General features: G+C 45.1%; 1 protein-coding gene across 7 annotated transcripts in view; it reads right to left on the bottom strand.

The window, feature by feature from the left end:
- Positions 1-25,189, bottom strand: part of stk31 (serine/threonine kinase 31) — a 165,220-nt gene that overhangs the window by 62,724 nt on the left and 77,307 nt on the right. For all 7 annotated transcript variants that reach the window (XM_085988491.1, XM_085988490.1, XM_085988486.1 and 4 more), the window contains exon 10: positions 17,325-17,484. In XM_085988491.1, coding sequence (XP_085844617.1) covers positions 17,325-17,484 — 160 coding nt within the window. The remainder of the gene's footprint in view (positions 1-17,324; positions 17,485-25,189) is intronic.

The raw sequence follows: 25,189 nt of genomic DNA, 5'->3' as shown, positions 1-25,189 counted from the left end.
GAATTCAGGCTCCCTGTTGAAGAGCTGGAGTCCGAGCTTCAAACACTGAGACACATCAGGGAGGGGGAGAGTTACCTGGACTCTGTGTATCACGAGGTATTCACACCAATTAGATTAATTAATTCAGATGTAGTCCGTGGCCAGGGTCAGGATGGTGTGACTAGAAATGAGGCAGGTACAAGAATCCAGGAGGTAGTGTTGGAGCATCCGCAGCCCTTGCTCTTGTCCAACAGGTTTGAGGCTCTTACTCCCTGTGAGGATGGGAACAGGGACTGTGGGGAGGATGAGCAACCTGGCCACAGCACCGTGGAGCGGGGGGCCATTCAAGTGGGGGGAGTTAAAAGAAATGTTGTAGTGGTAGGGGATAGTATCGTTAGGGGGATAGATCGAGTTCTTTGCAGCCGAGAGCGAGAGTCCCGAAGGCTGTGTTGCCTGCCCGGTGCCAGGGTTAAAGACATCTCCTCTGGACTGGAGAGAAACTTGGAGTGGGAGGGGGAGGATCCAGTTGTCGTGGTCCATGTTGGTACCAACGACATAGATAGGACAAGGAAGGAGGTTCTGCTGAGGGAGTTTGAGCAGCTAGGGGCTAAATTAAAAAGCAGAACCACAAGGGTAATAATCTCTGGATTACTACCTGAGCCACATGCAAATTTGGCTAGGGTAAATAAAATTAGAGTTAAATGCGTGGCTCAAAGACTGGTGTGGGAGAAATGGGTTTTGCTTCCTGGGACACTGGCATCAGTACTGGGGTAGGAGAAAGCTGTTCCATTGGGACGGACTTCACTTGGCCAGTGCTGGGACTAGAGTCCTGGCGAATCGAATAACTAGGGCTGTAGAGAGGGCTTTAAACTAATTAGTGGGGGGGAGGTTTTAAGAGAGCGAAAAATAAAAATGACAGCGGAGAAGGCAATAGAGCAAGGTAGCAGTGGCGGAAATAAAAACCAGTGTGTGTCAGGAAGGGACAGAATGTATAATGATAAAGGTAAAGTAGTAAAAGGGGTAAAAGCAGGAATAAATTGTCAGAAAACATATTTGAAAGTTCTTTATCTGAATGCACGCAGCATTCGTAACAAAATAGACGAGTTAATGGCACAAATAACTACACATGGGTATGATCTGGTGGCCATTACGAAAACATGGCTGCAAGATAATCATGACTGGGAACTAAACATACAAGGGTATTTGACAATTAGGAAGGACAGACAGGAAGGAAAGGGAGGTGAGGTTGCTATGTTAATCAAGGATGGAATCACTGCAATAGTCAGAAATGATATTGGGTCAAAGGATCAGGATAGTGAAACAGTTTGGGTGGAGATAAGGAATAATAAGGAGAAAAAGTCACTAGTGGGCGTAGTCTATAGGCCTCCTAACAGTTGCAACTCTGTTGGTCAGAGTATAAATCAGGAAATAGTTGGGGCTTGTAATAAGGGAACAGCTATAATCATGGGGGATTTTAACTTTCATATTGACTGGACTCATCAAATTGGGCATGGCAGCATTGAGGAAGAGTTCATAGAGTGTATTAGGGATGGGTTCCTTGAGCAGTATGTAACTGAACCAACCAGGGGGCAGGCAATCTTACATCTGGTCCTGTGTAATGAGACAGGATTAATAAAAAATGTCCGAGTAAAGGATCCCCTTGGAATGAGTGACCATAATATGGTTGAATTCCAAATTCAGTTTGAGGGTGAGAGAGTTGGATCTCAAACCAGCGTACTAAGCTTAAATAAAGGAGACTATGAAGGTATGAGAGTAGAATTGACTAAAGTGGACTGGGAAAACAGATTAAAGTGTAAGACGGTACAAGAGCAGTGGTCTACATTCAAGGAGATATTTCACATCTTTCAAGATAAATATATTCCACTGAGGAAAAAGGGGAGTAAAAGAAAAGACAGCCATCCGTGGCTTAGTAAAGTAATAAAGGATAGTATCCGACTGAAAACAAGGGCATATAAAAGTAGCCAAATCTAGTGGGAGGATAGAAGATTGAGAAGCATTTAAAAGCCAGCAAACAATAACTAAAAGATTAATTAAGAAAGGGAAGATAGATTATGAAAGTAAACTAGCAAAAAATATAAAAACAGATAGCAAGAGTTTCTACAGCTATATAAAAAGAAAAAGGGTGGCTAAACTGAACGTTGGTCCCTTAGAGGATGGGACTGGGAAACTAGTGGTGGGGAACATGGAGATGGCAAAGACGCTGAACAAATATTTTGTATCAGTCTTTACAGTAGAGGACACTAAAAATATCCCAACACTGGACAAACAGGGGGCAATGGGGGGGGGGGGGGGGGAAAGAGGAGCTAAACACGATTAAAATCACTAGGAGATGGTACTCAGTATAATAATGGGACTTAAGGCGGATAAATCCCCCGGGCCTGATGGCCTACATCCTAGGGTCTTGAGAGAAGTGGCGGTAGGGATTGTGGATGCATTGGTGATCATTTTCCAGAACTCCCTGGACTCAGGAAAGGTCCCGGCAGATTGGAAAACTGCTAATGTAACACCCTTATTTAAGAAGGGAAGTAGACAAAAAGCTGGAAACTATAGACCAGTTAGCCTAACATCTGTGGTTGGCAAAATGTTGGAGTCCATTATTAAGGAGACAGTAACAGAGCATTTGGATAAACATAATTTAATAGGACAGAATCAGCATGGTTTTACGAAGGGGAAGTCATGTTTGACAAATTTGCTCGAATTCTTTGAGGGCGTAACATACAGGGTGGATAAAGGGGAACCAGTGGATGTAGTGTATTTGGACTTCCAAAAGGCATTTGACAAGGTTCCACACAAAAGATTACTGATCAAGATAAAAAATCACAGGATTGGGGGTAATATACTGGCATGGGTGGAAGATTGGCTATCTAACAGAAAACAAAGAGTTGGGATAAATGGTTCGTTCTCGGGCTGGCAATCAGTAACTAGTGGTGTTCCGCAGGGGTCAGTGCTGGGACCCCAACTCTTTACAATCTATATTAACGATTTGGAGGAAGGGACCGAGTGCAACATATCCAAGTTTGCCGACGATACAAAGATGGGAGGGAAAGCAGTGAGTGAGGAGGACATAAAAAACCTGCAAAAGGACATAGACAGGCTAAGTGAGTGGGCAGAGATTTGGCAGATGCAATATAATGTTGGAAAGTGTGAGGTTATGCACTTTGGCAGAAAAAAATCAAAGAGCAAGTTATTATCTAAATGGAGAGAAACTGCAAAGTGCGACAGTACAAAGGGATCTGGGGGTCCTGGTGCATGAAACACAAAAAGTTAGTGTGCAGGTGATCAGGAAGGCCAATGGAATCTTGGCTTTTATTGCAAGGGGGATGGAGTATAAAAACAGGGAAGTCTTGCTTCAGTTATACAGGGTATTGGTGAGGCCACACCTGGAATACTGCGTGCAGTTTTGGTTTCCATATTTAAGAAAAGATATACTTGCTCTCGAGGCGGTTCAGAGAAGGTTCACTCGGTTGATTCCAAAGATGAGGGAGTTGATGTATGAGGAAAGGTTGAGTAGGTTGGGACTCTACTCATTGGAGTTCAGAAGAATGAGAGGCGAACTTATCGAAACATATAAGATTGTGAGGGGGCTTGATCGGGTGGATGCGGTGAGGATGTTTCCACTGATGGGTGAGACTAGAACTAGGGGGCATAATCTTAGAATAAGGGGCTGCCCTTTCAAAACTGAGATGAGGAGACACTTCTTCACTCAGAGGGTAGTAAATCTATGGAATTTGCTACCCCAGAGAGCTGTGGAAGCTGCAACATTAAATAAATTTAAAATGGAGATAGACAGTTTCCTAGCAGATAAGGGAATTAGGGGTTACGGGGAGAGGGCAGGGAAGTGGACGTGAGTCTAGATTCGGATCAGCCATGATCCTATTGATTGGCGGAGCAGGCCCGAGGGGCCGTATGGCCTACTCCTGCTCCTACTTCTTATGTTCTTATGTAAGTAGTGGCAGCACTTCCTTTATTAACCTGGCTTCTGCTGGCAAATCGTACATTCAATTGAATGAACTTACAAATGACAGATCAGTCGTTATTAATATAGAGAGGATAGAATTATATAGTAGAGATGAAGTTATGCATTTTAACTTTTCTAAAGATATATGAATGAAATAATTAAAATGCTTACTCACTGAAATGAATGAGCTTACAGCTGGCAATTCAACCACAAATTCTGTAATTTTTTCCAAAGGGTCCAGAATTTGAGCTACAACTTAAGTTAACGGGTTCCTACTCCAATAAAGGACTGTCTAAAATTACAGATCTGGTTATCCAATAACATTCCTTACCCTTATAGAAAATGTGCAGGTGCCTCACTGACCAGTGAAGTATATGCAAATGAGGGCCAAATTGGCCAATGCAAATTCCTGAAGTTGATGATGCACACCCACTGTTGTGTTCAGCATGCCCACTAAAACTAGGCATTAAAGGCCAGTTACATTCTGGCCTGGATACAAGGAGGGACAAATTTGGTTGCTTTGCACCTCCCGTTAGCGCCCCAAGATCATGCAAAGCAACTAGCGCCCGGGCGCTGCACCGTCAACGCCTCCCACGAAATTCAGTGGGAGGTTAGCAGCGGTGGTAACCGTTAGCGCCCCGCGGCACTGCGCGCCGGCGATGATGTCATCGCCGTGTGCAGCGCCCCGCTCGCGATCTTTGGTAGCGCCCCTTGACTTACTGCCGGACGCCATGTCCGACGGGGTCAAGTGGGCCTACCTGCGGCTGGGGCAGCGCTAAAGACGAGGTGCTGGGCGGCCACTTTTGTTGCTGGCCGCCTGCCAGCACCTGCCTCCGCTGCCGTCCCACCTCCTGACCCGCCCCCCCCGGTGACGTGCCGGCTGCGCTCCATGAGCCCGGCACTCCGATCCCCGGTGGCCCAGCTGGGCCCCGGGACACGCTACGCAAGGCCCCTCCCCGCTAACGTAACGTCGTGATATTCCCTCGCAGTGCCCAGAGAGAGAGGCGGAGCACTTCCAGTAGCGCCCCACTTCCCTCTTGGGGCACTATCACTCAATATCGGCCGCGGGGGCGCTAATTTTTCCGGGTAGCCCCAAGGTGTTTCTTAAAGCTGCACTACTCCAAATTGTTGAATTGCAATTGAGTTCCAAGTCATGGGAACTGGATTATGCTCCACTATTACTAGATTTGACAGCAAAAGATGATAATCAAAGAAGCAATACCAAGGAGTTCAGACTGCATTAGCGGTAAAGGCCAAACCTATCATTTCGCAAGTACTTATCTCTACAGACCCAACTGCTGGCAATAGAACAGCAGAACTGCCTCTGCAAGACTAGAGTCAAGATGGCGGCCGAGACGGTCCGGTGCTCGCGCTCTCTCCCTGCTTCGGTCGGCCCGCTCTCGCCGCTCGCTCCCGCAACCGGAGCGAAGTGTTCGGCGAGTCAGGTGGAGGCAACTCAGCGTGGCGAGCAGCAGTAGCAGCCACGACGACCCACTGGTGCACGTCGGCCGGCAGCTCCTCGGCGGGAAGGCATTCCGACTGGGAGGAGGGGAGCCGAGCATGGTGGCCAGAGGCCGGACCGTGAGCGGGAGAAGCAGGCCCCGGGCTGTTGGACCGTGGAGCCGGCAAGAAGGAGGCCGTGGCGACCGGAGCATTCACATCCCGACGATGTGTTCGGCGAGTCGGGCGGAGGCAGCGCAGCGCAACGAGCAGCAGCCACGACGACCCGCTGCAGCACGTCGGCCGGCAGCTCCATGGCGGGAAGCTCGCAGTCCGACTGAGAGGAGGGGAGCTGGGCATGGTGGCCAGAGGTCGGATCGTGAGAAGCAGGCCACCACACGTGGAGCCGGCAACAGTGAGGAGGAGGCCGCGGTGACGAAGAGGACGGAGCGGCTGAGGGACATCGTGCTCCCACTGCCACTGGAAGCCATTGAACTGACTTTCTGAACACGGCGCTGAAAGAATAGCTGACGTGTCCCTACGGGGAGTAAGCATTCCATTGTACTTGTACTAGTACTGGTTACATATGGCAAATAAAATTGAATTGAATTGAAGTTCCAGTTCAGGAGAGAGGCAGTTAAAGAGCAGTGGCATCTGTTAGACAGACTTGTAGATGGAACTGAAAGTAACAGTCAAGGTCATGACTGTCATCAACTTTTGTACATCTGGCTGCTTTCAGGGCACCAAAGGGAATCTGCAGTATAAGCCAATTTGGAATATCAGATAGCGCTGTTCAGATAGTTCAACTCATTGATTACCTTTCCTATTGAAGAACAGCAGCAGCATTAATGAACTACCTTATTTCATCATACTGCTGGATTTCCTAAAGTACAGGGCATTATTAATGGTGTCCATATGGCCATCTGGGCCCCTAAACACAATGGGATAGAACTTCCACCTAAGGTGTCGGCCTTGCCTTAGTGGTAGTACTCCTGCCTCAGACAGAATGTCGTGGATTCAAGCTTCACTCCAGAGGCTTTAGCACGTAATCTCGGCTGATATTTCAATGCAGTACTGAGGGAGTGCTTCATTGTCTTTCGGATAAGACATTAAACTGAGTGTGCCCTCTCAAGTGGACATAAAAGATCCCACAGCACTATTTGAAGAGGAGCTGGGGAGTTCTCCCAGTATCCTGGCCAATATTCATCCCTCCATTATCACTAAAACCAAATGATCTTATCATTTATCACAATGTTTGTTGGGCCTTGCTGTGCACAAATTGGCTGCTGAATTTCCCTACATTACAACAGTAGCTACACATCAAAAGTACTTTTTAGGACTATAAAGCACATTAGAGAGTGTCCTGAAGATGTGAAAGGTGCTATATAAATGCAAGTCTGTTCTTTCTTTTAGGTAGATTTTCTTCTATGGTCCAACTGTAAATGTGTCATGAAAGGCTAGGATGAAGTTAAAACCAATGTTGAAAAAATGGTGCAGATTGTCCATAATGTGCAAAACATCACAGGATGCAGGATTAACTGACTTAGTACAACAACGATTGTATAAACTTGTCATTTAGTGTTAAAAGGTCCAATATGGATGGTCTGTGGAAACTAAAGAAGAAATCTAGCACCAGGGATGAGAGACTCAGATATAAAATTAATTAACTAGAATGATTTTTTAAATATTGCATCCAAACCCAGAGACATAAGAACATAAGAAACAAGAGCACGGTTGGCAGCCCTACTCTACCAGTGCGTCAGGCACAGATGAGCCCCTTACCCAGCAGCCCCTCCCCCCCCCGAAGAAAATCAAACATTAGCAGCTGCAGCACATAAGAACTAGGAGCAGGAGTCGGCCATACGGCCCCTTAAGCCTGCTCCACCGTTCACTAAGATCATGGCTGATCATCGACCTCAACTCCACTTTCCTGCCCGATCTCCATATCCGTTATTTCCCCGAGAGTCCAAAAATCTATCTATCTCAGCATTGAATATACTCAAAGACTCAGCATCCACAGCCCTCGGGCAGAGAATTCCAAAGATTCACAACCCTCCGAGTGAAGAAATTCCTCCTCATCTCAGTCTTAAATGGCCTACCCCTTATCCTGAGACTATACCCCCTAGTTCTAGACACTCCAGTCAAGGGAAAAAACTTCTTAGCATCTACCCTGTCAGTCCCCTTCAGAATCTTGTGTTTCAATGAGATCACCTCTCATTCTTTTAAACTCCAGAGAGTATGGGCCCATTCTACACAATCTCTCATCATAGGACAGCCCTCATCCCAGGAATCAATCTAGTGAACCTTTGTTGCACCGCCTCCAAGGCAAATATATCCTTCATTAGATAAGGAGACCAAAACTATGCACAGTACTCCAGGTGAGGTCTCACCAAGGCCCTGTCCAATTGTAGCAAGACTTCCTTACTCTTATACTCCAACCCCCTTGCAATAAAGCATAAATATTGCTTGCTGTACCTGCATGCTAGTTTTCTGTGTTTCTTGCACGATGACATCCAAATCTCTCTGAACACCAACATTTGGAAGTTTCTCACCATTTAAAAAATATTCTGTTTTTCTATTCTTCCTACCAAAGTGAATAACCTCACGTTTCCCTACATTATATTCCATCTGCCACCTTACTGCCCACCCACTTAGTCTATCTATATCCCTTTGCAGACTGTGTTCTCCTCACAGCTTACTGTCCCACCTAGCTTTGTATCAGCAGCAAACTTGGTCCCTTCATCTAGGTCATTAATATAGATTGTAAATAGCTGAGGCCCTAACATTCATCCTTGTGGTACCCCACTAGTTACAGCCTGCCAATCTGAAAAAGATCAGTTTATCCCTACTCTCTGTTTTCTGTCATTCTTCTAAACTCCAGCGAATATAAGCCCAATCGACCCAATCTCTCCTCATACGTCATTCCTGCCATCCCAGGTATCAGTCTGGTGAATCTTCGCTGAACTCCTTCCATGGCAAGAACATCCTTCCTCAGAGAAGGCGACCAAAACTGCACACAATACTCAAGGTGTGGTCTCACCAAGGCCCTGTACAACTGCAGCAAGACATCCTTGTTCCTGTACTCAAACCCTCTCGCTATGAAAGCCAACATACCATTTGCCTTCTTAACCACCTGCTGCACCTGCATGCTTACCTTCAGTGACTGGTGCACAAGGACACCCAGGTCTCGTTGCACGTCCCCTTCTCCCAATCTATTGCCATTCAGATAATAATCTGTCTTCCTGTTTTTGCCACCGAAGTGGATAACCTTGCATTTATCCACATTATACTGCATTTGCCCAATCACCCAACCTGTCCAAATCATACTGGAGTTTCTCTGCACCCTCCTCACAGCACACATGCCCACCCAGCTTTGTCTCATCTGCAAACTTGGAGATATTACATCTAGTTCCCTCGTCTAGATCATTTATATTTATTGTGAATAGCTGGGGTCCTAGCACCGATCCCTGCGGTACCCCACTAGTCACTGCCTGCCACTCGGAAAAAGACCCGTTTATTCCAACTCTTTGCTTCCTGTCAGCCAACCAGTTCTCTATCCAAGACAGTACCTTACCCTCAATCCCATGTGCTTTAACTTTACACGCTAATCTCTTACGCTGGACCTTATCGAAAGCCTTCTGAAAGTCCAAATACACCACATCCACTGGTTCTCCCTTAGCTATTCTACCAGTTACATCCTCAAAAAATTCCAGTAGATTAGTCAAGCATGATTTACCGTTTGTAAATCCATGTTGACTTTGTCCGATCCTGTCACTGTTTTCCAAGTGCTCTGCTATTATATCTTTTATAATGGACTCTAGCATTTTCCCCACTATCGATGTCAGGCTTACCGGTCTATAATTCCCCATTTTCTCTCTACCACCTTTTTGAAATAGTGGGGTTACATTAGCTAGCCTCCAATCCATGGGAACTGTTCTGGAGTCTATAGAATTTTGGAAGATGACCAGCAATGCATCTACTATTTCTAGGGCCACTTCCTTAAGTACCCTAGGATGTAGATTATCAGGCCCTGGGGATTTATCGGCCTTCAATCCCGTCAATTTCCCTAACACCATTTCCCTACAAATACTGATTTCATTCAATTCCTCCCTCTCATTAGACCCTATGTTTCCCGACATCTCTGGGAGGTTATTTGTGTCCTCCTTTGTGAAGACCTCATGGCATCAGGTCAAACGTAGGCAAGGAAACCTCCTGCTGATTACCAATTGCCACCCTCCCTCAGCTGATGAATCAGTACTCCTCCATGTTGAACACCACTTGGAAGAGGTACTGAGGGTAGCAAGGGCACAGGATGTACTCTGGGTTGGGAACTTCAATGTCCATCACCAAGAGTGGCTTGGTAACACCACTACTGACCGAGCTGGCCGAGTCCTGAAGGACATAGCTGCCTGACTGGGCCTATACTGGGACAAGACATACTCATGCATGGTGATGGAGGAGTCTGGGACGTTGGTTAGTTGAATAATTCTGAGAGTCAGTGTAGGAAGGATAATAATACTGTGGTGAGAGAACCAACAAGGGAAAAACCTACTTGACCTCGTCCTCACCAATCTACCTGTCGCAGATGCATCTGTCCATGACAGTATTGGTAACAGTGACTACCGCAAGTCCTTGTGGAGACGAACTCCCATCTTCGCACGGAGGACACCCGCCATCGTGTTGTGTGGCACTACCATCGTGCTAAATGGAATAGATTCAGGACAGCTTTAACAGTTCAAAAACTGGGCATCCATGAGGTCCTGAGGGCCATCAGCAGCAACAGAATTGTATTCCACCACAATCTGTAACCTCATGGCCTGGCATATTCCTCACTCTACCATTACCATGAAGGCAGAGAACCAACCCTGGTTCAATGAGGTGTGTAGAAGAGCATGCCAGGAGCAGCACCAGGCCTACCTAACAATGTGGTGCCAACCTGGTGAAGCTACAACACAGGACTACAAGCATGCTAAACAGCAGAAGCAGCATGCTATAGACATGGCTAACCAATCACAAAACCAATGGATCAGATCAAAGCTCGAGTCCTGCCACATCCAGTCGTGAATGTTGGTGGACAATTAAACAACTAACGGGAGGAGGAGGCTCTATGAACATCCTCAATAAAGGTTGAACCCAGCACGCGAGTGCAAAAGACAAGGCTGAAGCGTTTTGTAACCATCTTCAGCCTGAATATTGTCCAGGTCTTGCTGTAAGCGGGCATGGACTGTTTAATTATCTGAATGGAACTGAACACTGCAATCATCAGCAAACATCCCCAAGTGGATAATCCATCTCGGCCTCCTCCTGAGGTCCCCACCAGCACAGAAGCCCGTCTTTAGCCAATTCGATTCACTGGACGGGATATAAAGAAACGGCTGAGTGCACTGGATACAGAAAAAGCTATGGGCCCCGACAGTATCCCAGCTGTCGCGCTGAAGGCTTGTGCTTCAGAACTAGCCGTGCCTCTAGCCAAGCTGTTCCAATACAGCTACAACACTGGCATCTACCCGATAATGTGAAAAATTGCCCAGGTATGTCCTATCCACAAAACGCAGGACAAATCCAATCCGGCCAATTACCACCCCATCAGTCTACTCTCAATCATCAAAGTGATGGAAGGGGTCATCGACAGTCCTATTAAGCAGAACTTACTCACTAATAACCTGCTCACCAATGCGGAGTTTGGGTACTCAGCTCCAGACCTCATTACAGCCTTGATCCAAACATGGACAAAAGAGCTGAATTCCAGAGGTGAGGGGAGAGTGACTGCCCTCGACATCAAGGTAGAATTTCAGCAAGTGTGGCATCAAGGACGCCATAAAATTGAAGTGAATGGGAATCAGGGGGAAAACTCTCCACTGGCTGGAGTCATATCTAGCACAAGGGAAGATGGTTGTGCTGGTTGGAGGCCAATCATCTCAGCCCCAAGACATTGCTGCAGGAGTTCCTCAGGGCAGTGTCCTAGGCCCAACCATCTTCAGCTGATTCATCAATGACCTTCCCGCAATCATAAGGTCAGAGGTGGGGACGGTAAGTGGCAAATAACATTTGTGCCACACAAGTGCTGGATAATGACCATCTCCAACAAGAGAGTCTAACCACCTCCCCTTGACATTCAACGGCATTACCATCGCTGAATCCTCCACCATCAACATCCTGGGGGTCACCATTGAACAGAAACTTAACTGGACCAGCCACATAAATACTGTGGCTACAAGAGCAGTTCAGAGGCTAGGTGTTCTGCGGCAAGTGACTCACCTCCTGACTCCCCAAAGCCTTTCCACCATCTACAAGGCACAAGTCAGGAATGTGATGGAATACTCTCCACTTGCCTGGATGAGTGCAGCTCCAACAACACTCAAGAAGCTCGACACCATCCAGGACAAAGCAGACCGCTTGATTGGCACCTCATCCACCACCTCAAACATTTTCTCCCTCCACCATCGGCACATCGTGGCTGCAGTGTGTATCATCTACAAAATGCACTGCAGAAACTCACCAAGGCTTGTTCAGCAGTACCTCCCAAACCTGTGACCTCTTCCGCCTAGAAAAACAAGGGCAGCAGGTGCATGGGAACACCAGCACCTCCAAGTTCCCCTTCAAGTCACACACCATCCACTTGGAAGTATATCGCCGTTCCTTCATCGTCGCTGGATTGGAGTCCTGGAACTTCCTACCTAACAGCACTGTGGGAGTACCTTCACCACACGGACTGCAACGGTTCAAGGCGGCAGCTCACCACCACCTTCTCAAGGGCAATTAGGGATGGGTAATAAATGCCGGCCTTGCCAACGACGCTCACATCCCATGAATTAATTTTTTTTTAAACTTGCTAAGCTCACTCATGATGCACAAAATGTCTTATGATCTTAACTCTCTTTGAATGCATTGCTTTGGGTATCGACTGTACACATCAACTTGCATTTATATAGCGCATTTAACATAGTAAAATGTCCCATTAGGACAGGTGGCCAAACAGTTGGTCAAAGCAATAGGTTTAAAGCAGCGTCTTAAAGGAGCAGAGAGGCAAAGAGAGGTTTTGGGAGGGAATTCTAGAGGTTAGGGCCGAGGCGATTGAAGGCATGGCCGCCAATGATGGGGTGAAGAAGTGTGGGATGTACAAGAAACCAAAGTTGGAGGAACACAGCGATCTCAGAGGGTTGTTGTAGGAGGTTACAGAGATAGGGAGGAGGCCATGGATGGATTTGAACACGAGGATGGGAATTGTAAACTCGAGGTGTTGGTGGACCGGCAGCCAATGTAGGTCAGCGAGCATAGGGGTGATGGGTGAATGGGACTTGGTGTGAGTTAGGACACGGTCAGCAGAGTTTTGGATCAGCTCAAGTTTATGGAGGGTGGAAGATGAGAGGCCAGCCACGGGAGCATTGGAATAATCGAGTCTGGAGGTATCAAAAGCATGGTTGAGGGTTGCAGCAGCAGATGAAGTGAGACAGGGGCCACGGGCAGAGACGGGCGATATATACCTTCCTTTCCTCTTAAGTTTTTCCCAAGTAGAGGAGGGCAAAATAAGTGGCAGCATGAACCTTGGCACTTAGTAGTAGGTTGTGTCAAGTACTACCCCAGTCCCCATCATCCCAGATAAAGGTAAGTAGATATTTTTATGAGCATGCACTGGGTGATTTACAACTCACAAGTGAGGAGGACCAAGCGAAGATGGCAGGAGACGAATAGGAAAAATGTTACTAGGTTGTAAGCACAAATTATTCATCATTTTATTTCTTAGTGTGGGCAGTGTTTGTTAGGTACAGCCATAGGAAGGTACTAAGTACTAGCAGAGGCAAAAGAGATGGTATTTCAACTTCAGCAGAGGAAATGTGTGGCAAGTTCTATGGGCGGATGGGGGGGGGGAAACATGAGGGTTTTTGTAGCAGAAACAAAGTAGGTCATTGGTCAGATATGTCCATTCCTGGATGTAGTTCTCGATCACAGTTTCACATCAATTTACGTTCCAGTAAATCATCAGTCTCGAGGGGCCGTATGGCCTACTCCTGCTCCTATTTCTTATCTCCCTCCATGGTGACTTCCTATTCTCCTCATCCTCTTGTGTGCCTACAACCAATGCTCCCTTTAATTTTTTTTGGGGTGTACGGCCCCTTTAACAAGCTGTGCGGCTCATTGAAATTTCCATTCAAAAGCCGGTGAGCCGACTGTGCAGGACCACCCGACAGCTGCGTAGATGTGCAGCTTAAAGGGAACATTGCCAACAACCTCATGGGCCTTCTCATCGATCTGCTGCATGCCAATTTCATTTTGGTTGGCAAAATTGTGCAGGATGCAGCAGACTGATGATTTGGGTTTTTGGTTGCTCTGTAGAACAGCACACCGACTGAGCAACTAAATCATAGCTTTGGCATCCTATGATGTGCTCAGCAATAATTCAGGTCACAGCATGGACCTTATTGTATTTGTGCTCACCTACTGTGAGGTGATCGGTAGCCATGTTTCCCAACAGCCATCCATTCATTTTCTCAAGACCTTCAAATAATGCAGGCATTGTGAACTTCTGCATAATAAAAGCATCATGGGCACTGACCTGATAAAATGCAAAGGGCGCAACATCAACCGAGCTATGAAATTCAATGTGGGACCTGATTTATACTTGGTTTGCCTGTAATGCTGATTCCTTTCTCCATCCAAAATCATACCTCACAAAATGAATGCACCATGAATCGGGAATGCAAGACCAGGGGGACAATTTTCCAGCCCAGGCCTTCAGATTGAATAGAAGCTTTATAGAAACATAGAAGATAGGAGCAGGAGTAGGCCATTTGGCTGATCATCCAAATTCAGAACCCTGTCCCTGCCTTCTCCCCATATCCCTTGATCCCTTTAGCCTTAAGAAATATATCTAACTCCTTCTTGAATATATTTAATGAATTGGCCTCCACTGCCTTCTGTGGTAGAGAATTCCACAGGTTCACCACTCTCTGGGTGAAGAAATTCCTCCTCATCTCTGTCCTAAATGGCTTACCCCTTATCCTTAGACTGTGACCCCTGGTTCTGGACTCCCCCGCCATCAGGAACATCCTTCCTGCATCTAGTTTGTCTAATCCTGTTAGAATTTTAAGTTTCAATGAGATGCCCTCTCATTCTTCTAAACTCCAGCGAGAATAAGCCCAATCTCTCCTCATATGTCATTCCTGCCATCCCAGGTATCAGTCTGGTGAATCATCGCTGCACTCCCTCCATGGCAAGAACGACCTTCCTCAGATAAGTCGATCAAAACTGCACACAATACTCAAGGTGTGGTCTCACCAAGGCCCTGTACAACTGCAGCAAGACATCCTTGTTCCTGTACTCGAACCCTCTCGCTATGAAGACCAACATACCATTTGCCTTCTTAACCACCTGCTGCACCTGCATGCTTACCTTCAGCGACTGGTGCACAAGGACACCCAGGTCTCGTTGCACTTCCCCTTCTCCCAATCTATTGCCATTCCGATAATAATCTGCCTTCCTGTTTTTGCCACCAAAGTGGATAACCTCGCATTTATCCACATTATACTGCATCTGCCATGCTTCTGCCCAAATCACCCAACCCGTCCAAATCATACTGGAGTTTCCTCGGCATCCTCCGCACAGCACACACGCCCGCCCAGCTTTGTGTCGTCTGCAAACTTGGAGATATTACATCTTAGTTCCGTCGTCTAGATCATTTTATATATACTGTGAATAGCTGGGGTCCTAGCACCGATCTCTGCGGTACCCCACTAGTCACTGCCTGCCACTCGGAAAAAGACCCGTTTATTCCAACTCTTTGCTTCCTGTCTGCCAACCAGTTCTTTATCCAAGTCAGTACCTTGCCCCCAATCCCATGTGCCTTAACTTTACATGCTAATCTCTTATGCGGGACCTTATCGAAAGCCTTCTGAAAGTCAAATACACCACATCCACTGGTTCTCCCTTATCTATTTTACCAGTTACATCCTCAAAAAATTCCAGTAGATTAGTCAAGCATGGTTTACCTTTTGTAAATCCATGTTGACTTTGTCCGATCCTGTCACTGCTTACCAAGTGCTCTGCTATTACATCTTTTATAATGGACTCTAGCATTTTCCCCACTACCGATGTCAGGCTTACCAGATTCCGTTTTCTCTCTACCACCTTTTTTGAACAGTGGGGTAACATTAGCTACCCTCCAATCCATGGGAACTGTTCCAGAGTCTATAGAATTTTGGAAGATGACCATAGAAACATAGAAGATAGGAGCAGGAGTAGGCCATTTGGCCCTTCGAGCCTGCTCCGCCATTCAATGAGATCATGGCTGGTCATCCAAATTCAGTACCCTGTCCTCTCCCCATATCCCTTGATCCCTTTAGCCTCAAGAAACATATCCAACTCTTTCTTGAATATATTTAATGAACTGGCCTCCACCGCCCGCTGTGGCAGAGAATTCCACAGGTTCACCACTCTCTGGGTGAAGAAATTCCTCCTCATTTCTGTCCTAAATGGCTTACCCCTTATCCTTTGACTATGACCCCTGGTTCTGGACTCCCCGGCCATCAGAAACATCCTTTCTGCATCTAGTCTGTCCAGACCTGACAGAATTTTATAGGTTTCGATGAGATCCCCTCTCAATCTTCTAAACTCCAGTGAGTATAAACCCAATCGACAATCTCTCCTCGTACGTCATTCCTGCCATCCCAGGTATCAGCCTGGTGAATCTTCGCTGCACTCCCTCCATGGCAAGAACGTCCTTCCTCAGGTAAGGTGACCAAAACTGCACACAATACTCAAGGTGCGGTCTCACCAAGGCCCTGTACAACTGTAGCAAGACATCCTTGTTCTTGTACTCGAACCCTCTTGCTTCGAAGGCCAACATACCATTTGCCTTCTTAACCGCCTGCTGCACCTGCATGCTTACCTACAGCGACTGGTGCACAATAACACCCAGGTCTCTTTGCACTTCCCCTTCTCCCAATCTATTGCCATTCAAATAATAATCTGCCTTCCTGTTTTTGCCACCAAAGTGGATAACCTCACATTTAACCACATTATAGTGCATTTGCCATGTTTCTGCCCAATCACCCAACCTGTCCAAATCGTACTGGAGTTTCACGACATCCTCCTCACAGCTTACCCTCCCACCCAGCTTTGTGTTGTCTGCAAATTTGGAGATATTACATCCAATTCCCTCGTCCAGATCATTAATATATATTGTGAACAGCTGGGGTCCTCGGACCGATCCTTGCGGTACCCCACTAGTCACTGCCTGCCACTCGGAAAATGACCCGTTTATTCCAACTCTTTGCTTTCTGTCCGCCAACCAGTTCTCTATCCAAGTCAATACCTTGCCCCCAATCCCTTGTGCCTTAATTTTGCACGCTAATCTTTTACGTGGGACTTTATCGAAAGCCTTCTGAAAGTCCAAATACACATCCACTGGTTCTCCCTTATGCATCTACTATTTCTAGGGCTACTTCCTTAAGTACCCTAGGATGTAGATTATCAGGCCCTGGGGATTTATCGGCCTTCAATCCAGTCAATTTCCCCAACACCATTTCCCTACAAATACTGATTTCTTTCAGTTCCTCCCTCTCATTAGACCCTATGTTCCCTGACATCTCTGGGAGGTTATTTGTGTCCTCCTTTGTGAAGACAGAACCAAAGTATGTATTTAATTGCTGCCATTTCTTTGTTCCCCATTATAAATTCTCCTGCATAGGTCAGGTCACTGCTGACGGTTTTTGAAATAAAATACTAAACTAATTTTTCTGAATTACAGTTTTTTTAATCCTGCCATTGAGATGTATCAAATAAAAATATGAGTCAGTGAACTGTGAGTTAATTCAGAATATGTTAGAATGCAAGGGACTAACTGCATATTTTATTGAAATAGTATATCCACATGGTCCCAAAGATCTAGTTACCAAAATAAACTGGTCCAGACAACAGTTCAACTCACCACTGAATTGCATGTTTGAAGTGTTTCCTGAGCACAGTTGTATTCATTCCAAGTACTTTCTAGACCCTTCATTGAGAGTAGTGTGCAAAGGCATCCTTCAGTGATCACTTTCACTGCTTCAGAAAGGTCATCTCCAAAATGATTCTCACTGAACTCACTCCTAGAAGTTCAAACAAAAATGTTGAAAAAAATGTTCAGAATTGACTTGGGTTTTATATGTGAGGTTTTCTATGAAACAAAGTACATTTTACTTGAACTTTTCATATTGATTAAAGTTCAACAAAAAAATTAATGCATATATTCAGTACAGCAGGTACAGTTACTGAAAATTTGTAACTTTAAGAGTTCTCAGTTGTGATAGAGACCCACAGAACTTTGCTTAAACCCTCACCAATTTTCTCCCCTGCCCTCCAATACCCCATCCATGAAGCCATTATTTATCTGTGAACTTGTGCAGTGGTGACCAAGGATCAAACATTAGACCTTTAGTTTGGCTCAGCTAGTTACTGGAAAATCTCGCTCAATCATGAGAGAAGCCTGAAATTGTTTTTATTGCTGGAAAGTAAACAACTTTCATTTACAAAGTCTTTAACGTAGTTCCGTCCCAAGGTATTTCACAGGAGCATTATCAAACAAAATTTGACACCGATCCACATAAGGAGATATTAGGACAGGTGACAAAAAGTTTGGTCAAAGAGATAGTTTTTAAGGAGCATCTTAAAAGGAGGAAAGAGAGGCAGAGGTTTAGGGAGGGAATTCCAGAGCTTAGGGCCTAGGCAGCTGAAGGCACAGCCACCAATGGTGGAGCGATGAAAATTGGGGACGCCCAAGAGGCCAGAAATCTTGGAGGGTTATAGGGCTGGAGGAGGTTACTGAGATAAGGGGGGGGGGGGGCGAGGCCATGAAGGGATCTGAAAACAAGGATGAGAATTTAAAAATGTTAAAGAATAGGAAGGTCATGATCTCTGTTTTCATAAACCTTGAAAAGAATGGATAATGCAATCCAGGCATATTATTTAACTTGGATTGCGTGTGCAAAACTAAAGGACACAAAGGAAACATTGCGAACCAACAGAAAACAAGTTACATAAAAGACAACCGAGGCCAACTTCTAGCTGCTGCGAGTGTTATCCAGCCTGCCCTCAGAAAGTAGAGTTAAAAGCTGGTATCAGAGGTGCAGTCAAGTCAAATTTTGTAGATGGGACCAGGTGTTCTGGAATCTACAGTGATGCTGATGTTTGGTTCCAAGCTGTTCTTGGAAGATATCAGTTTTTTTTCTTGTGGTGCCAAATATTTCCCAGAGAAGAGAAATGCCAGTCAGTGCCATGGCACGAGAAGTATCTGTCAGCACCAGCATGGTTCTCCAAGGAACCTAAATGCATTGGACTGGTTCAGATGAAAAGGCCGGCACCGTGCAGTGCCAAAAACATATTCACGGTTATATACTTAGTCTATTCATCATACCCAGGGCTCCTAGAATTCGGCGCACACCAAAGTCAATTTTGCTGGACGAGAATATTATCTGTGGCAAGTCTGTCCAAGATTTGGGGACGTCAATAGATATAATTATTTTTTAAATACTGTATAAAAATTGTTAAACTAGTGGCTTTTGTTTTGAAAAACTGGACATTGTAAACTGTTTACAAGCAGTTTACTGTACTTAGCATTTTCAATCCCTGCGTGTTCGAAGCAATTGCTGCCACTTAACACCTAGGTGTCTCACCCAACTTTTCACCTAGCCAGGTGAAACATCTAGATGTTAAACAGCAGGAAACCAATTGGCACCAATTTTTAAATCCCCATTGATTTTCATTTTGTTGATCCACTTAGGTGTCAACCTTGCTTCAGTGGTAGCATTCTCACCTCCGAGTCATGAAGTTGTGGGTTCAAGCTCCACTCCAGATAATGCTGGGGTAAAGGGAAAGGAGGGGGAGGAATTTCTGAAATGTGTTCAGGAGAATTTCCTTGACCAATATGTTCTTGGCCCAACTAGGAAGGAGGCATTGCTGAATCTGGTGCTGGGGAATGAGGTGGGCCAGGTCGACCGAGTGTCTGTGGGAGAACACTTGGTTACGAGTGATCATTGTATCATAAGATTTAGATTAGCAAAGGAGAGGAGCAAGGAACAATCTAGAGTGGAACTTATAAACTGGAATAGTGCTAACCTCAATGGGATGCGAAAAGATCTAGCCAGGGTAGAATGGAACCAAAGACTGACAGGAAAAACTGTAACAGAACAATGGGTGATCTTTAAGGAGATGTTCAAAGTACAGGCTAGGTACATTCCAACAAGAGGGACGGGTAAGGGAACCAATGCAAGGACTTCTTGGATGGCGGGGGAGATCAAGATGATGAAACAAAAAAAAGGGTGTTTGATGAATATCAGGTGAATTCTTCGAGGGAGAACCAGGCCAAATATAATAAGTTAAGAGGGGGAAGTGAAGATGAAAATAAGATTGGCAAAGAGAGAATATGAGAGTAGAATGGAGGTCAACATAAAAGGGAACCCAAAAATCTTCTACCGGCATGTAAACAGTAAGCAGGTAGTAAGAGGCGGGGTGGGGTCTATTAGGGACAAAGAAGGCGATATATGCTTAGAGGCACAGGGCAAAGCTAGAATACTCAATGAGTACTTTGTATCGGTGTTTACTAAGGAGGTGGATGCTGACAAAATATCGGTAGAAGTGGAAAAGGTAGAAGCAATGGAAGGGGTGAAAATTGATAGACAGGATGTACTAGAAAGACTGGGTATGCTTAGAGTGGATAAGTCGCCTGGTCCAGATGGCTTGCATCCCAGGTTACTGAGGGAATTGGGGGAGGAGATAGTAGAAGGGCTTGCCATAATTTTCTAATCTTCCCTAGATACGGGGGGAGGTGCCTTAGGATTGGAAAGTAGCAAATGTGACACCATTGTTCAAGAAAGGGTGCAAGGATAATCCAAGTAACTACAGCAGGCCAGTCAGTTTAACATCAGTGGTGGGTAAAGTTTTAGAAACAATAATCAAGGAAAAATTAACGGGCACTTGGAGAGGTTTAAGCTAATTAAGGAGAGCCAACACAGATTTGTAAAAGGCAGATCGTGTTTGACTAATCTAATTGAATTTTTTGATGAAGTAACAGGGAGGGTTGATGAAGGGAATGCAATGGATGTTATCTGCATGGATTTTAGAAAGGCGTTTGACAAAGTACCACATAGAAGGCTGGTTAACAAAATTGAGGCTCATGAAATAGGTGGGTCAGTGGCAGCTTGAATAAGGAATTGGCTTAAGAACAGAAAACAGCGAGTTGTGGTAAATGGCTGTTTTGCAGACTTGCGGATGGCAGACAGTGGTGTTCCAAAGGTCAGTGCTGAGGCCACTGCTTTTTTGATACATATAAATGATCTGGATATTTGGAATACAGAGCAGAATTTCAAAATTTCCCGATGACACCAAACTTGGGGGTGTGGCAAACAGTGAGGATGATACCAATCGACTGCAACAGGACATAGAAAGGCTAGCAGAATGGGCAGACAAGTGGCAGATGGAATTTAATACAGAGAAGTGTAAGGTGATGCATTTTGGCAGAAGGAACAGGGAGAGGCAATATACACTTAATGGCACAGTTTTAAAGAGGGAGTTAATGTGCATAGGTCCCTGAAGGTGGCGGGACATGTTGAGAGAGAGGTTAGCAAAGCATATGGGGTTTTGGGCTTCATAAGTAGAGGTATTGAGTACAAAAGTAGAGAAGTTATGCTGAACCTTTATAAAGCGCTGGTTAGGCCACAACAGGAGTACATAAGAACACAAGACGTAGGAGCAGTAGGTCGTCATTTGGCTCCTCGAGCCTGCTCCGCCATTCAATAAGATCATGGCTGATCTGATCTTGGCCTCAACTCCACTTCCCTGCCCGCTCCCCATAACCCTCGACTCCCTTGCCATTCAAAAATCTGTCTATTTCCACCTTAAATATATTCAATGGCCCAGCCTCTACAGCTCTCTGGGGAAGAGAATTCCAAAAATTCACGACCCTCAGAAGAAATTCCTCCTCATTTCCGTTTTAAATGGGTGCCTCTTATTCTGGCATTTTTCCCCTTATTCTGGTATAATGCCCCCTAGTTCTAGATTCCCCCACTAGGGGAAACATTCTCTCTGCGTCTGCCCTGTCAAGCCCCTTCAGAATCTTATGTTTCAATAAGATCCCCTCTCATACTTCTAAATTCCAATGAGTATAGGCCCAACCTGCTCAACCTTTCATCTCCGGAATCAACCTCGTGAACCTTCTCTGAACTGCCTCCAATGCAAGTATATCCTTCCTTAAAATAAGGAGACCAAAACTGTACGCAGTACTCCAGGTGTGGTCTCACCAACGCCCTGTACAGTTGTAACAGGACTTCCCCACTTTTATACTCCATTCCCTTTGCAATGAAGACCAACATTCCATTTGCCTTCCTAATTACTTGCTGAAGTGGATTTTTACAAATCACACTTAGTAGAAGCATAGCATTATGGGTAAGAATAATGGTCAAGGCATCTTTGCCCGGCAACAGCAAGTTATAGGCTTTGCACACAGCTCAGCACGCAACCACAAAATAAAGGATAAAGATAGACAACGTGCTGAGGCACGGAAAAGAGGTAGCGGCTTGACAATAATAGGTCAAAAGGAAACTAGCCGTTGGGGGATTAGGGAAGTCACCAGGTGGGAAACCGCCAGCTAGACTGTTAGGAGAATGTGGCAAGAAATAACTTGAATAACAAGTGACGCGAAAACATGTGATGTCACGCGAAAGTATGAATCATTGTAGTTTGTAAGCTTAAATACCGGAGATCGAAGACAATCGAAGAGACAGCCAGGAACGAGCTGCGGGGCTCTAAGCGGTCTCCCTGATCAGCCCATAGGTACCTCCGCGGACTGTTTGTATTGTACTGTTGAATAATTTTGTGTTCTGTGTTTTAAATAAACTGCTTGGCTATTTTACCATTTACATACTAGTGTGCGGATTTAATTAATTTTATTTTGCCACAACACTTGCTGTACCTGCATGCTAACTTTGGAGATTCATGTACAAGGACCCCCAGATCCCTCTGTACCTCAGCATTTTGTAATCTCTCATTTAAATAATAATTTGCTTTTTTATTTTTTCCTACCAAAGTGGATAACCTTGCATTTTCCCACATTATACTCCATCTGCCAGATTTTGCCCACTCACTTAGCCTATCTATATCCCTTTGGAGATTCTTTGCGTCCTCCACACAATTTGCTTTCCTACCTACCTTTGTATCATCAGCAAATTTGGCTACATTACACTCAGTCCCTTCATCCAAGTCACTAATATAGATTGTAAATAGTTGAGGCCCCAGCACTGATCCCTGCGACACCCCACTAGGTACAGTTTGCCAAACTGAAAATGACCCATTTATCCCAACTCTCTATTTCTGTTATGATAGCAAAATACTGCAGATGCTGGAAATCCGAAATAACAACAGAAAATGCTGGAAAAACTCAGCAGGCCAGGCAACATCCGTGGAGAGAAAAAGAGAGTCGACGTTTCGGGTCTAACCCTTTTTCAAAACTGGAAAGGAAATGAAATAGATCGAAAGGCAGGGCTGGGAGAGAACAAAAGAAGTGAAGAGACATTAAGAGGTATTCAAAACGAGACGAGATAGTGATAGGACTAGTGGAGACAAAAGACGGCTCTAGATTAGGTGTGAAATGTTCTGGCAGAATAAGAGACAGCTGCCATGTGGGAGAGAAAAAAAAAAGGGGGGGGGGGGGGGGAAGGGAAGGGCCAAAACAAAGATGTGGATAAAATATAAGCAAAAATGTAAAGGGGGCAGAGGTTATGATCTGAAATTGTTGAACTCGATGTCGAGTCCGGAAGGCTGTAAAGTGCCCAATCGGAAGATGAGGTGCTGTTCCTCGAGTTTACGTTGAGCTTCCGTGGAACAATGCAAGAGCCAGAGTACAGTGGGAATGGGGCTGTGAATTAAAGTGACAGGCAACCGGAAGCTCGGGGTCCCCCTTGCGGACTGAACGGAGGTGTTCCGCAAAGCGGTCACCCAATCTGCGTTTGGTCTCCCCAATGTAGAAGAGCAATCTCTATTTCTGTTAGTTAGCCAATCTTCTATCAAATATATTACCCACAACCCCATGAGCGCTTATCTTGTGCAGTAACCTTTTATGTGGCACCTTATCGAATGCCTTCTGGAAATCCAAATACACGACATCTACTGGTTCCCCTTTGTCCACCCTACTCGTTACATCCTCAAAGAACTCCAGCAAATTTGTCAAACATGATTTCCCTTTCATAAAATCATGCTGACTCTGCTTGACTTGTCCACCTTTAGTCCCATTAGTTTGCCTAGTACTTTTTCTCTAGTGATAGTGATTGTTTTAAGTTCCCCCCCCCGCCATCCCAATAGCCCCTTGATTATCCATTATTGGGATGCTTTTATTGTCTTCTACTGTGAAGACCGATACAAAATATTTGTTCAAAGTCCCCGCCATTTCCGTTTCCCATTATTAATTCCCTAGACTCATCCTCTAAGGAACCAACGTTTACTTTAGCTACTCTTTTCCTTTTTATATACTTGTAGAAGCTCTTGCTGTCTGTTTTTATATTTCTTGCTAGCTTACTCTCATAAGCTATCTTCTCTCTCTATCATTTTTTTAGTTGTCCTTTGCTGGTTTTAAAAAATTTCCCAATCCTCTGGCCTTCCACTAGTCTTCGCAACATTGTATGCCTTTGTTTTCAATTTGATACCATCCTGTACTTCCTTAGTTAGCCACGGATGCTTCATCCTTCTCTTAGTGTCTTTCTTTCTCACTGGAATATATCTTTGCTGAGAGTTATTAAATATCTCCTCAAATGTTTGCCACTGCCTTTCTACAGTCTTACCCTGTAATATATTTTCCTAGTCCAAGTCTGCCTTCATACCTTTGTAATTACCTTTATTTAAGTTCAGGACACTAGTTTAAGACCTAGCTTTCTCACCCTCAAACTGAATTTGAAATTCTATCATGCTATGATCACTCTTCCCAAGAGGATCCTGCACTTTGAGATCATTAATTAATCCAGCCTCGTTACACATTACCAGATCTAAAATAGTCTGCTCCCTGGTTGGTTCCACAATGCATTGTTCTAAGAAACCATCCCATTACACTCCAAGAACTCTTCCTCAAGTCTACCTTTGCCAATTTGCTTTGTCCAATCAATATGAAGATTAAAATCTCCCATGATTATAGCCGTACATTTCTTACAAGCCTCTTTTATTTCTCGATTTATACTCTGTCCTACAGTGGGGCTACTGTTTGGGGGCCTGTAGACCACTCCCACCAGTGACTTCTTACCATTATTATTTCTTATCTCCACCCAAACTGATTCTACGTCTTGATCTTCTGAGCCAATATCATTTCTCACTACTGCACTGATCTCATCCCTTATAGAGAGAGCTACACCACCTCCTTTTCCTTTCTGCCTATCCTTACGAAATGGCAAATACCCCTGAATATTCAGTTCCCAACCTTGGTCACGTTGCAACCACGTCTCTGCAATGGCTATCAGATCATACCCATTTATTTCTATTTGTGCTGTCAACTCATCTATCTTGTTACGAATACTGCGTGTGTTCAGAAATAGAGCTTTTAATCTTGACTTTTTACCATTTTTCCCTACTCTGACCCCTCTTTCTGATGCATTCTTGTGTGTATACACTCTGTCCCTTCCTGTCACACAGTATTGCGTCCAGTTCTGGTCACCACACTTTAGGAAGGATGTGAAGGCACTTGAGAGGGTGCAGAGGCGATTTACCACAATGGTTCCAGGGATGGGGAATCGTAGCTACAAGGACAGGTTGGAGAAGCTGGATTTGTTTTCATTAGAGCAA

The sequence above is a fragment of the Somniosus microcephalus genome, chromosome 5 (assembly GCF_052327205.1).
Source record: "Somniosus microcephalus isolate GS21.2 chromosome 5, FLI_Smic_1.0, whole genome shotgun sequence".
In the NCBI taxonomy this organism is placed as follows: Eukaryota; Metazoa; Chordata; class Chondrichthyes; order Squaliformes; family Somniosidae; genus Somniosus; species Somniosus microcephalus.
Note: the sequence above shows the minus strand (reverse complement) of the source record. Positions and strands in the feature narration are given on the sequence as shown.